The sequence below is a fragment of the Cariama cristata genome, unplaced genomic scaffold (genome assembly GCF_000690535.1).
Source record: "Cariama cristata isolate BGI_N322 unplaced genomic scaffold, ASM69053v1 scaffold1423, whole genome shotgun sequence".
Classification (NCBI taxonomy): Eukaryota; Metazoa; Chordata; class Aves; order Cariamiformes; family Cariamidae; genus Cariama; species Cariama cristata.
The window spans coordinates 48,331-61,982 of NW_009607574.1; the positions used below are offsets into that span (position 1 = coordinate 48,331).

General features: G+C 45.3%; 1 protein-coding gene across 1 annotated transcript; it reads right to left on the reverse strand.

Annotated features, from left to right (window-relative positions):
* Window positions 1-12,708: 12,708 nt before the first annotated feature.
* Window positions 12,709-13,646, reverse strand: ANKRD9 (ankyrin repeat domain 9; the record flags this gene model as incomplete). The annotated part of the gene is made up of 1 exon (XM_009696762.1): window positions 12,709-13,646. A coding segment is annotated over one exon (777 nt), but the record flags the coding sequence as incomplete, so codon positions are not given.
* Between the last annotated feature and the right edge of the window lie 6 nt (window positions 13,647-13,652).

Here is a 13,652-nt window from a genome sequence, read left to right on the forward strand (position 1 = left end):
GTCTGTACTAAGAACAGATATATTGGGGAGCTGAATCCTGTTGCTTTTAAGGTCTGCTGAATTCTTTTCATACTGTTCTTTGCTTAGTGGAGAGATCTTTCTCCTGTCCTTCCATGCACAACTACATGATTGCATGGTGCCCATATAGAGCATTCCTGGGAGGACAACACAGGACTATGTAGAGACAATTCTGAGTGGTTTGTATGTCACCTTTTTTTCCTTCCTCCCCATCTTGCCAATTCTAATTCCTGTAGGACAGGAGTTGAGGTCCAGGGAGGTAGCGAAGCAGCTCCTTCTATTTTGGCTTTGGTATTTTATTGAAATGGAAGTTAAAGCTAGCAAGTTTTAGCGTTACCTTTGACCTTGCCCATAGTCCTTTGCAGCATGTTTTTCACCCTTGCTGGCTGCTTGAAACGTGGTAACCTCTTAAACCTGATTTTAATAGAAGACTTTCAAGATGGAAGGTGACAGATAGTTGGTTGGATTTTTTTTTTTTTGAATGGGTGAGAAATGCTATATCTTGCCAAATAAGTTTTCAAAGCATACTGAGCAAGGTGAGCTCAGCTTTCACTTAAAAGGCCATGCTTCATTCAATCGCTGTGTTTCGCAATCACACATCCAGTGATTTCTCAAAGCCAGTTTTAGGAGCAGGTTGGCATCTATCTTACTGTCAGGTTCAGAGACCTAAAGGATAGTATGGTCTCTGCAGAACTGTATTGCCAAGAGCTAGACTTCAGTGTCTCCCATAGCACGTTTCTTCTGGGCAGCATGGACAGGCTCACAGCGTACATACAATTCCCTGCCTTGTGAGTTTTGCCACCTTCTGTGGTGGATAATAGGAATCTTTTGCAGATTGTGGCAAACGTGTGGTTTCTTAGGTCTGTCTCTAAGGATTCTCGCTTTAGGTCTAGGGTTCCCTGCTACAGTTCCTGAAGTCAGCCAAGGTAGAACATGTCATCATAACACAGACGCAAAGCATATCCTTGATCAGTTGTTACAAATGAAACTTCCTTCATGCTCTCTTCATGCGGAATTTCACCAAATTTCATGCAGTTTTTCATTTAAAAAGTTAGGATTGTGGGGAGTAGCACAGCCCTTGTTGTATCTATCATCTACAATTTTTTGAGGACTTAATGGATCACGGTGACATTCAGCTTGAGCTGGGTGTTTCTGAAATCCAGTGTCTAATGGACCGAACAATTAGGCCTGTCTTTGTGTACCCAGATGATTTGCATATCATTGTCCTATTTGTTTTCTGCATTCAAGATTCTCATCTTTCATTATTGATCTCTGTTAGTTTTACAAGTACAAACTTGTACAGAGTGAGTAAATTTAAAATAGTACTTCCCCAAATTCTTGAGTGGGTTGACCTGGGTCACCATTAAAACTTCCTTGCAGATTTTCCTGTGCTTTTTCCATCAAGCTTTTAATAAAAAGCACTGCAGAACTTGCACACTTCTGTAAACCAAATGTGGGCCACTTGTCAGTGCCTGATGGAGCATTGTTTGAGAATCACTGCTCCAGAAATGCTGCTGCAGTAGAAATGTGTACATATTCTTGCTTTTCCAAAAAGAATAAATAATCTAACAACTATTGAAAGTGAGTTTATTTTTGTTAACATTGGTATCATTGGTCTCTTGGCTTATATTTAGTTGTTTTCCCAATAGCAGATTTACAATATCTGAGTTCAATTGTCACATTAAGCTCAAGAAATACTGGTAACAGTTACAACTGTATTGTGGTGACTAGAAAAAAAAAAAAAGATTATTTTTAAAAATTATTTTGTGAAAACACAGCCAGGAATATTGGAATGCTTGTCTTTCATGTTTAGACCTATATAAATCCATGGCAAAGCTTTTACTGCAATGGATCTGGATGTGGCTTCGGGAATATTATTAGCAGGATCTAAGGCTTCGCCATTTGACATCTCTAGAGGCAACTCTACTTCTGTTCAGCCAAGTGAGGGATGTTTTTGGATGCCATCCCAGGCAAGTGATTCTGCAAAATAGATGCATCTACTTTGTATGAAGAGATAGCCAGGTACTAAGTGTCTTCCTTCCTTGGCAGTGAGTTATAAAGCTTTAAGACAGATGACACTTGGGGAAGGAACCGTCTTTGTTTTCCTCACTTTATGCCAGTGTCTCTGCTGTAGTCCAGACAAGTAAGGAGTATCTTTGGAAGCAATTTTATGCTAGTGTTTGGGAAACAGGAGCATATCTTTTCAAAAGATAATCAAGTCACAGGGGCACCTCTGTAGTAGGTTTGCATAATATTTGCAGTTTTGGTCCTGGTTCGAGGTGAAACTCTTTTGCATTGCATAGTGCTAACATAGCTTCATTTCCCTCTGATATTGATGTGTTCACATCTAGATTACTACGAACAGCTGGAAACACCTGAATTTCAGAAAAGAATTTCTGAGAAAACCAGTATTAATAGTGAACTGAGCAGAGATAATGACTTGGGGAGGGAGGCAGGAATAAAAGTCAAAGAGCCTTTAAAGAATGCCTGCCTTAATCCATGGTTCCTGGGGTGGGTAGAGGTAAGATGATGGTTTCAGGGAAATTCTGACCTATAGAAGAAGAATGAGGAACAGAGAATCAGGCTGGGTGGGTAGAGGTAAGATGATGGTTTCAGGGAATGCTGAAGAGAATAATTCTGACCTATGGAAGAAGAATGAGGAACAGAGAATCAGGCTTAATGGCAGGAAACATTTCCTCACAGTAAGGTTTATTAGGATGTGCTGTTGTCAGGAAATGGTGGCAGTCCCATTCTATGAAGCATTTAAGACTGGACAAAGGGAATAATCACCGTAATCATATAAAGGCATGAGAACATCTATAAGAGCCATGTAATGTTTTGTTGCTTTGCTTGATTCTTTTATGTAGGTGGTTTCACCTTGTTTTTGCTACTTTAAGTATTCTTACGTGCTTTTGTGTTCTGTTGGGTAGATCTGAATGACTGTAGCAGAAAGTCGGGGCTTTTGAAGGTGCGGAACATATGCATCTTCCATTCATGTCATGCTCAGCATTTCTGCAAATCGGTCCTCCAGCTATTTTGGTTTATACATGAGAACATTCAGGGCTTATTGATGGCCTGTGTGAAAACAGTGTTCTTTATTGTAGAGGAGGCACGAAAGCAACCAGCTGGCTAGTAATACTTGTAACATCACCTGTAATAGCTGTAATGTAAGTGGGTTTTTTTCCGGTTGCTTTTATTTGCAGAATCAGTTTGTCAAGAGGATGAGATGAGAAAGATTCGTTTGGCCACTGATGATTTGACATTACAACAATATGGCAGATTTATAAAAAGAAAATGGTTAGACTTGTAGTAGTAAAATGGTAGTAAATCCATTTTTGTCAAGCTCTAGGTGCTGGTTTCAATGATCTTTCTCCCCAGAGGTGATCCCTCTACAAGTGGATACTGACATTTCATATCAGCCTTTGTCTGCAACAGGCCTGAGCTGTGTGGTGTAACCCTTTCATTTATTACCTGATAATTTGTACCAAAGCCAGCCATCTCATGTATTTCTCCATGTTTTCTTGTGGTAGCAGCACTTTCTGAATCTGATCAGCAGTAAACTTGTCTCTACCTATAGGCAGATTAAGAAGGAGGGCAAGCAAACAAGAAACAGGAGTTGAAGGTTTGCTGCTGACAGACTGACTCTGCTCGGGAGCAGTTTCAAAATGCTGCTCAGAAAGGAGTAAATGTGAGTGATGAGCAGGGTGGGGGGACCCTCGCTAACCAGAAATTCTGCAGGGTCTCAAGCTTGAAGTTTACAGTGAGGGTGTGAGCTTGAGAGTAGCATGATGGTCAGGGCAAGTACATCCTACAGTAACAGAAAAGTGAGCGACAAACCAGTAAAGAACTATGTTTTCCCATTGCAGAGACTGGGGAACTAGGAAGGCAGGCAAAAATGCCATGATTGTTGTGCTGGAGTTTCATGTTTTGATATCGCAGAGAATACAGGTTCTCCATAGGCTCTGAACTCAAGACTTGCTGTCACAGTGCATGCAGCCTTTTTGTCAGATGAGCTAAATGTCATCAGCTCAGATAGCCAAATTGGCTTTTTTCTTCACAGACACCATCTAATAGAGAGATGTAGGACACATATCTTTCTGACACACTATATTTAACGCCTAGGTCATCAGGGCCACTTGTGGTCAACTTCATGTTAAAACAGCATGTTTGGTATGTGTCCCATCAGGAAGGGTTTCTCCTACAGAGTCAGCTGCATCAGTGTCAGGTTTGGATCTTGAGTAAAGTTTCAGTGTAGCCTAATTAATGAATAGGGCCTGGTAAGGTCACAGTCCAAAGCAGGGATTTGGTTGCATAAATTTCTATGCTTTTGTTTTAACAGGGAGTCTACACAAGATTTGTTTGGTATCTGAGCAACCAGTTTCTAAAGCATCAAATCCCAAGCAGGAGGCAGGAAAGGCTTCTTTTGATTCTGGAACAAAAGATTTCCGAATACCCTCCCAGCTCTGTATCCTTGGTTTGGTTCGGTACAGTGCCACTTCTCCATGCATGAACTGCAAATGCTGAAAAGATTAATAGATGCAGATCCAGACTGCCAGCTGGGATTTGTCACCTCCCAAAGTTAGTGCCTAGTGCTGCTTAGCACCCTCTGAAAGGCACAGCATTTGCTGAGGAGAGCTTTTCCTTGAGTTGGAGGTGGGCAGAGCAAGCTCGATGTTACTCCTCCCCTCTTCTGCCTGGCTCTAGCTCAGAAAATTACTCCCTCACTGTTAGAGACAGCAAGGTAATTCAATCCCCCTCTTTTCTCTTTCCATCATTCAGCAAAAGTGGAAAGAGAATGGGAACACATCAGAGTCCTGCTGTTTGAGCAGAGTGTAGAGGATTGTGGTTCTCTTTTGGGCCCCAGCAGGCTTAGCTGTGCAGTAGAGAGAAACATGTGCCTCCTACCTCCCTGGCTTGTACAAGCAAAAATGCTGTTTGCAGGTGCAGCGTGGACTATTGCAGGACAAGGTCTGCTGCTAGCTGGCTTGTGTTGAGTGAGTGCCTGTGAGACTCGAGGAGTTAAAGGCCTCTGTTGTGGCCACCACAGGGCAATATTGAGCCAGAGACCTCTGGTGATAAGAATATTTGCTGATATTACTTGAGAAAAAGCTCAAGCTCAGAAGCTGGGATTTAACTGCTCTATGTCTCTCTCAACTAGTAAGGGGCAGAGAAGTGATGTGAGTTGGCTGTTCATCATGTGGACAGTGCATCAGTACCACAGGCGTATTGTTGCTAGGCATTTCTAAGCATGTACGTAAGCATAGCTGATGCCATGTGGTACTAACGAATCAGGACATCAGGTTCTCACAGCTTTCATGATACAAGTGTTGTGGTGCTTGGCCCCACTGTCTGCCTGACCATGCTGCCCTCCCCAACCCTCAGGTGTCTCCTGCTCTGTGCATCCCCGAGGGCCTGATCTCACTGAGGAGCCGGGACTTACCAAGTCTCTTCAACAGTGAAGGACAGCTTGGATGCTGGCCATGCTCTTCACCCACCACCATGCTGGTAGTGTGCTTCTCCTGCACCCTAAGAGCGGGGCTGGAAGCAGTGCTGGAAGGTGCCAGTGGCAGACAAGAATCTCAGGACAGGCTGTGCTGGGAGAGAGGGCTTTATTCCCGAGAGAAGGAGTGGAGGGTGGAGTGTCTCCCACTGCACACCCAGTCTGGGGTGATGACCCCCAGGAGAAGCCATAGTCTCTCAAAAGGTCAGACTGATTGGAGCAAAGGGTTATGAAGAGATACACCTTGAGCCTTTCACCTAGAGCTTGATACCATGGCCCTGGCTGATGGGGCCTTGCTGACCTATCACAAAGGTTGGGATGATGTTGCTGGATGTGCACAGGCCGTCTCTGTTGTACAGAGCTCCAAAACCACAGCCGATGTTCTCCATAGCGAAGGCAAGCTGGGTGACATGTACGCTACCTTAGCTGTGCAGCTGACATTTCACTTTGAAGGAAATGATCTGGTTATATCCTTCAAAATATTTTACCCAACGAATGACTCAGCAAGTGACTCACCTGGTCTGTCCTCCCAGCAGCTCTTACCTCAGGGCTGTCTCAGAAGGTGTTTTTCTGCCAGGGCGTTCTCTGTCTAACCACAGCCCTGGTGCTGCTACTGGCAGGGAAGATGAGGTGGCAGCAAAGCTGAGTCAAACCTTGGGCATCTGAAGGAGGAGGCAAACCTGAGGGAGTGTCAAGCTCTTCCTGCTGGTGAGTGAGTGTTTCCCCTTGCTAGCACCGAGAGCTCTGCAATGGCTCTTTGTCAGACGGCCGTGGCCCTATGGTGCTTTTGGTAGTCTTCCTAACCTCTGTGGTCTCTAAGGTCGCAACATCCCTCTTGCAGGGTTGCCCAACAAGTGTTTTAAGTGAAAGAAGCGATGTGCCCCTCTCCTTGCAGACGTGGTGGACAAGCATTTGCTCAGGTCACCTCCGTTACGAGTTCAAGACTTTTGTCCAGCCTGCCTTTGGCCGTAGCCCTGTCTGTGCGTGTCATTAACAAAGGACTGAAATCCATTTGAGAGTCTGCATCCTTCTGTCTTGTCACTTGGAGTCACTAACCATCAGTAGCTTTCCTTATTGCAGGAGTGGGAGAGCGCTGGCAGATGGTTTTGGAGGAAAGGACGTTCAAAAACTCAGCTCCTCAAGGGACTTCATTCTCTCTCTCACTGTGAGTTGGAAATTACTTATCCTTTTAGGCTTTGCTCTAAAATGCTCTCTCAAACATTGTCAGGGAAATGACACCGCATTCAAAATATGAATGTGATGTAGTATAATGTGTTTACTATAATTTACTTGCACCATTAAAAAGAGGAACCCTAATGATTATAAAATAAAACCTGAATATTAAGAGCATGATGCCAAAAAACCACCCTTACATCAAAACAGTAATTACCTCTGGGGCTGGAACAAAGAAGCAGAGGGACAATTTTGGGCAGGGGAGCTTTGCTGGCTGGGAGAAAAGATGGGGCTGCCCAGTCTTCCAAACAGAGTCAGGGTCTGTGGACACTGCCTGATCACTGGTGTGTGAGGTGGGAGGACAGACAATTAGTCCTCAAAGCAATGAGGCTATGGGAGAGGAACCGTGGCCCTGGTAGCAAATGGTGCAGGAACTGGGGAGCTAAGTGACAGGGAAGATGCTGTCCTCCTCAGAGCTGGAAGCTGTTCCCTATCCTGGCTGAGGCGTGCAGCCAAGTGCTTTCTGCCTGGAAGCCTCTCTCTCTTCCCTTGGCCTCCTTCCATTGCTTTCCACAGAGGACCCTGAGGGAAGGGCTTGGCTGGCCCCCGATGCCTTCCTCGTCTCCTTGAGATCCATGCAGCTTCCTGCCCTTGTGTTTGCCTTAGGTGGGGAGTGCAGGGAAGGGGGGACTGGCCCATGGTCTCCTCTCCTATCCCAGGCATGCAGGTTTCTCGCCATGCCTCAGAATGGATTGCATCAGGCCTGAATTTGGGAATCAAACTTTTCAGGCCTAATATGCTTTCCTGAAGGAGAAGGGTTGATTTGCACTGTGTTTCCCATTATATCTGTAGTATGGGGAACATAACTTTACAATGGCTGGTGTGACTGGAGCTCACACGGGATCCTGACTTACTGGCTCACACTCTTGCTGAAACCTTGCTTGCAGAGCTGAAGCCCAAGTATGGGACAGATCAGAGTCCCTTTCTGCCTCCCCTGCTTCTCTGAAATGGGTCTCTGCTTCTCTCCTTTTTGACTCCGATCCATTCTGGTCAATTCTCACATTTGCATTAGGAAGTGATTAACTCTTCCTACAGAAGAAGGAGGCAAGGTTGATGGCAGGGGTTGTTTCATAGTTTAGGGATAGATGAGAGATTGAGGTGATCTGGATGGGACCTTTGCTTGGCTCAGCCACCAGTTCCTCAGAGAGCCTTGGATGCTCCACTGTTTAAAAATCTATAAACCAAGGCTGGACTTAAAGCAGATGCTGCAAATCAATCAGATGTGATAGGCCCAACATGGGAATTGCTGGCCTGTGTCATACGCAATTTAGACTAGATGACTAGACTCTTCTGACTTTAGCAATAATTCCTAAATGTGATGAGTTTCTCATCGTTTGAGGCTTCTGAAGATTTGCTTTGTTGATTTATGTGGTCTTTCCATTTATCAACTAAACCACTGGGCAAAGATATACCGGTTGTTTCAGCGATCATCAGGGCAAGTGAAGGGAATCTTTTTAGCCCATCTGAAGTTGGATCCATTTCTTTTAGCAGCAGTGAGGGATCTCTGAACTTTTTGCAAATTGTATTTCTGTTTTCTGCTATGACTGCTGAGTTACATTTTGCAAGTGAGTTCTGCTCTTTCCATTCTTGTGTAACACGTATATGTGTACCTGCTTCGTGGGAAGAGCAGGAGTAAATCAGTGCAAGCAGCAGCCTTGCAACACCATAGATATGATTCTTGTACATGATAATAGAGGACAGTTTGATATGGTCTGAGCAAGTAATAGGCAGAGTTTCTTTTTCACACATTGTAGGTGGAGAAGAGACCACTGAAGCTGGGCTGGGAATTAATGGTGATCTAACCTCAGACAGCTGCTGACACCAACCAGTAATGGAAGTACTGTTATTAACATAGGTGTTATGAAAGTTGGTTTGCAAGGATTTACAGTGCCGTTTAAATATTAAGCACATGGCATGGGTGCCTTGTTTGCCTAGCTGGGCACATTGATCTGAAGATGGGGTGATGCAATGCACAACGATCTGCTGATGTCACTAGATTCGTTATACTGCAAGTCAAAAACCCATAAGACTTGAACACCAGAGATAGGACAAATAGGGATTAGGAAACAAGCCTGGCATCCTGGCCCGTTTCTCATCTCTGTCTTTCCATGCTTCTGTGCTGGATCTTTATCCTTGCTATTTTCAAATTCATTTTTAAACCAGCCTGTAATTGCAGCCCTACCTATAGCCAAGGCCACCTCTCCCGGCAGGTCTTGCTCTCAGTGGTTTCCTGCTTCCTTTTCTCCTTTAATGCCTGCCTTAGTTTGCAAAACTTGTCCACACAGAGGAGCCTGTTCATTAACAGCCCTGTTTCTCTCCATCTGGAACTGTATGAAACCCTTACCTATTTGCACCAGATATTCTTTGTGTGGTACTGAGTGTAAAGCTGGTGTTAGACTCAGTATTCCATATCTCTGCATATTCATGAAGCGAGTGATTTTTCAGGTGTGCTTAATATCTGCATCTTCTGCCAAATTTAAGGTGCCCACCTCTGATGACACTCATACCAGGCTGTGACCGTGGCAAGAACAGGGGTGCAGCTTTTATGGTAGGACGGTACGTCAGAGAGCAAGATTGAGACAAATATTATAGTAAGGGATTTTTTAAGACTGTTTAAACCACCTAGTTTTGTGTTCACATCAGTTTAAATTCTTTAACTACTTAATATTTTGGGTAAAAGAAGACTGTTAAAGATCCCAAATCCATCTTTTAAACAAGTTACTCAAAATTACAATAGACTTCAGCAGACTCTAGACAGGCTAAACTTTGTAACTCATGAAATATTTAAGAGAGCTGCAGAGAGGAGTCAATTGCAAGGAGTCAAAAAAAAAGTAACCCAGTACTTGCTCTCTCCCTTTGCTTTCTGAATGAAAGCGTTGCAGGCCTTTTTTACCTGTCACAGCAAATAAAACCACTTTGTACTAAAAGGTGGGTAGTATGTTAATATTTTGTTTTGAAAGTGCTTGAGCCACACATGGGAAATAGTTATATTTCATCAGAGTTTCATGATAGAAAGTAGTTTTTTAGAGGAACTGGCTGTAACTAAGCTTTTCAGGAATGCTGGTTCTATATACTGCCTTATATGCTTTTGAAAGCATTTCCTACAGATGAGTAATTTGCCTTGTGTGACTAGATTAACCTGTGCAGGTAAGACAGAAACTTTTAAGTGTATGTCCTAAGACAGAAGCTTTTAAGTATATATCCTTATCCCTGTGCTATCATGGTGTTAGGACTTGGTGAATCTTCTTTCCCACACCTTTGTGGCCAGCTCCCTGACTCTAGCACCGGCAGTCCTCTTCTGCAGAGACATGATGACTGTCCATGTTTGCTTTACTAAGCTTGTTAATGGTGTTGCAACTGGCAGTAATTGGCATTTTTGCTGGCAGCCTTCGCCAAGAGACGGAGAACTGAACAGGCTGTAGAGCCTGCACTCCCCTGTGCTCCAAAGGTGGCAGAGGACAGAGACGTGCTGGCAAGTCAGTCTGAGGAAAGCTGATGCCACTATTGCTTGGTCTATAAACAAAGGACTTCTGTTTCCAAAGCGGAGAAACCCCAGCCTTTTTCCAAGCTGTGACTCTGTTTGAAAAACAAGCCTGGATCCAGTTGGGTGAGTGATCTGTGTAGTCAACCCTGTAGTTTGCCCACGGTTCCTCTCAGCCTCTCCAGATTAAGCATCCCAGACACATCAATGAGCCATACGTAACAAGGTCTGCCAGTGACCTTCTGCAGAGTGATCCCAGCATGGGCTCGGCAATAGGCTTGATTTCTGTCCTAGAATAATAGGAGGGGCACAGCAGTTAGCTGACTTTGGACCCATCACAACACGTGGGGGGGACCCTTTCTGTTTGCTAAAGTGAATTACCCGGGAGCTGGTGGGAGGGCTGTTGGGAATCACAGGGGCAGCTTTGGCCTTGAATTGTTTTGTTAGCGGGCTCATTTTAAGGTGTAGGATGTCCTGCCCAGCCTGTCATGCTGTTCCAATGTGCAATTACCTTCACAGCTTGGGAGCAGGAGCATCTTCCAGCCCTTGGTTCAACTAACCAACTCCCCACTGCTGAATCTCATTATGTCTTTGTCAGCAAGGCTGATAAACCTTTCCTTGCACCCCCAGCTCTGTCTCTTCCCCCACCTTAAGACAATTCTCCATGTGCAAGTTAGACTTGACTGCTTCACTTGTTTGTTTCGAAGATGCTTCCACACCATTATTACAGAAGCAATGCGGAACATGTACTCATTTAAGAATTTAGCAACATAGAATTTTTTTTTTAAGTGGCTAAGCAAGGGATTAATTATTTGGATTTCTGTATTTTTATTATCAACAAGGTAGCTGAAGAGAACAGTTAGAGTTGTTCTGTGCCTTCCAGCAAGGGACCTAAACTTCCCGTGGTAATTAGTTTGAGCATGTATCAGCTTGGTTTCTTGGGAAGAAGCAACATTTGCTCTTCTAGGAAACATTTTCCGTGCCATCAGTCTAGGACTAGCACTCTTCTTTCTGTTGCATCTCAAAATTCATAAGTATGGCTTATCTTGTGCATGCAGTATGGAGATTATTTTAGATGAAATACCACTCTGTTCTGCTGAAGCATGAACAGTGCCTCATTCTGTGGTTTTCTTTTTTTTTTCCCTAACCAAAATTAATTCACGAATAAAGAAATTTGTGCCATGAACATGGCCTCTTTTCTCTGAGCGCATCAGTTCCTTGATGACCCCAAAGGGAACAACAGCACTGAAATAGTTCAAGTGGCAAACAACTCCCCGGCAACAGATTTAAGCACTGAAACAAAACCCCACAGCTTTGCCGACGACTTCCAAGAACAGAGGCAAAGCTACAGTGCTGTGGCCTAGGAGATTTCTATCATTGCAATGCTGGTGGAGCTGGTGCAGCTCGCTCCCTGCAGAGCAGGCAGGGGCAGTGCCAGTTTTACAGGGAAGTAAGCGGCATGACTGCCCAGAATGCTGTCGAGTAAAGGTTGCAGAGCAAGGACTGAAGCTGTACCCTTTGCTCGGGATTTTAACGTGTCTAAACGCAAGTGCTGGAGGCAGGACATTGCCCCTAAAGAGCTGTTTGATCTGGAACCACTGTGAAGATGTTTTATGTACCTTGGAGCATCTCAGAAGGGATAGTTGGGGGAAGGCTGGATATCTAAGCTACTCCTTTGGTACTCAGAGTGGACACCAAGACTGCCACAGAGCTGAACCTAAGCTGGGGACTGGCAGTGGAGGGGCCAGGATCCACCAAAAGAAGCTGCCTCTAGGGTCCTGGGCCATTGCTATACCTACCTAAATCTCTCTGGGCATAGCAGAGGGCAGGTACAAGAAGGCTCTGTGCTACTCTCCTCACCCCTCACCCTGCAGCAATGACACAGAGGGGCTGCAGGGTCCATTCCTGCCTCCTGCCAGGGCAGGAACATTTTTGGCCAGCGCAATGTATGTACTCCTGCTCTCCTCCAACTGACAACAAGCACCTTGGCTCTCCAAGGGGAACAGAGAATTTTGCAAGGAAACCAACAGTTCTCTCTGCATATTTTGAAATGTAGTTTGTTCAGCTGCACGTCCCTGCCAGCCTTGTTTAGGAAAGTTTTAATAGTATCTGGCTTCTTTTTGGTCTTGTGTACAAGATGAGGAAGTTTTCATCTGTACCTTTAAAAAAAAACCCCACATCCCTGCCAAGATGTATTAGGAGAGCTGTAAAAGAAGAGTCATCCTGTTCCAGGACCACAAGGCTTATGTAACAGGGAAATCCTAACAAAAAGATATTCCCCCACCCCACACACACTTTTCCAAGGCACATGCCATTTCAGGGTTTTTAGTCACTTGATTTGTATTTTGATCACATCTGCCACTGGTTTATTCAGATGTATTTACAAATATATTCTCCCACATACCCTCATTTGTACATGCCATAGAATGTTTTTATAAAATGCAGTGCGGACCTCACCTCACCACAAGGATCTTTAAATAAAATATATTGTAAAGTGCCAGATACAATTCTTTTAAAAAATACAGTTCTAATTAAAACAGATACTTGGCCACTGCATTAGCAGCTTCGTATACTGATACATTTTTAGCACAACAGTCTATTTCTGTCAGGTGAGCGGGAGGCTCTCATACCACCCCTCTAGCTCTCCAGTTTCAAGTCTAAAGGCTTTAGAAAATGAGGCAGAGGCAGATTGTCCAGAGCCTCTGGGAAATGCTCAGGTGAAATGGTCCTGATCAAGACACGCATGGCTCTGACAAACAGCGATGGGGGAGCTAAGCCCCCCAGGCACTGGAACCTGTTCTCCCCCAGGAGGTCCTGCCACCGCTGCCGGTTGTCCAACAGTTGCTGTTTCATTGTGAACTGGAGGTCCTGAGGCACAAAGAAGAAGAGGCAGTCGAGGCAGAGGAGCTTGGCACGCATGTTAGCTGCCGGCGTGTGGGAAATCTGCTGCAGCAAGGTGTCGAGGGGGGTATTCCCAGCACTGTCCTGCAAGCAGGGCGATGCGCCGTGCCCGAGCAGCAGGAGCAAGCACTCGGGTCGCACCAGTTCGCAGGCCACGTGCAAGGCTGTCTTGCCGCCTTCCACACGGCTGCAGCCCCGGCGGTCCAGGTGGCCGGCTCTGTCGCTCGGCGGAAAAGCTTGGATGGCCTTGAGGATTCGGAAGAGGACACGGACCCGGTTGTAGCGGACGGCCATGGCCAAGTGCGGGGCCGAGGACTGGCAGCAGCTGAAGCTTTGGCTGGGCACGGCCAGGGCGCTCTGGGGGAACTTAGTCAGCAGGTGCCGGGCGTAGGGCTGGTGGTCGTGCACCAGTGCGTAGAGCAGGGCCTCCGAGGGCGAGTACACACTCACCTTGCCCCCATCCTCCCAGTGGAAGACCTCCATGGTCCGCATGTCCTCCAGGAACCAGACGGGCAGCAG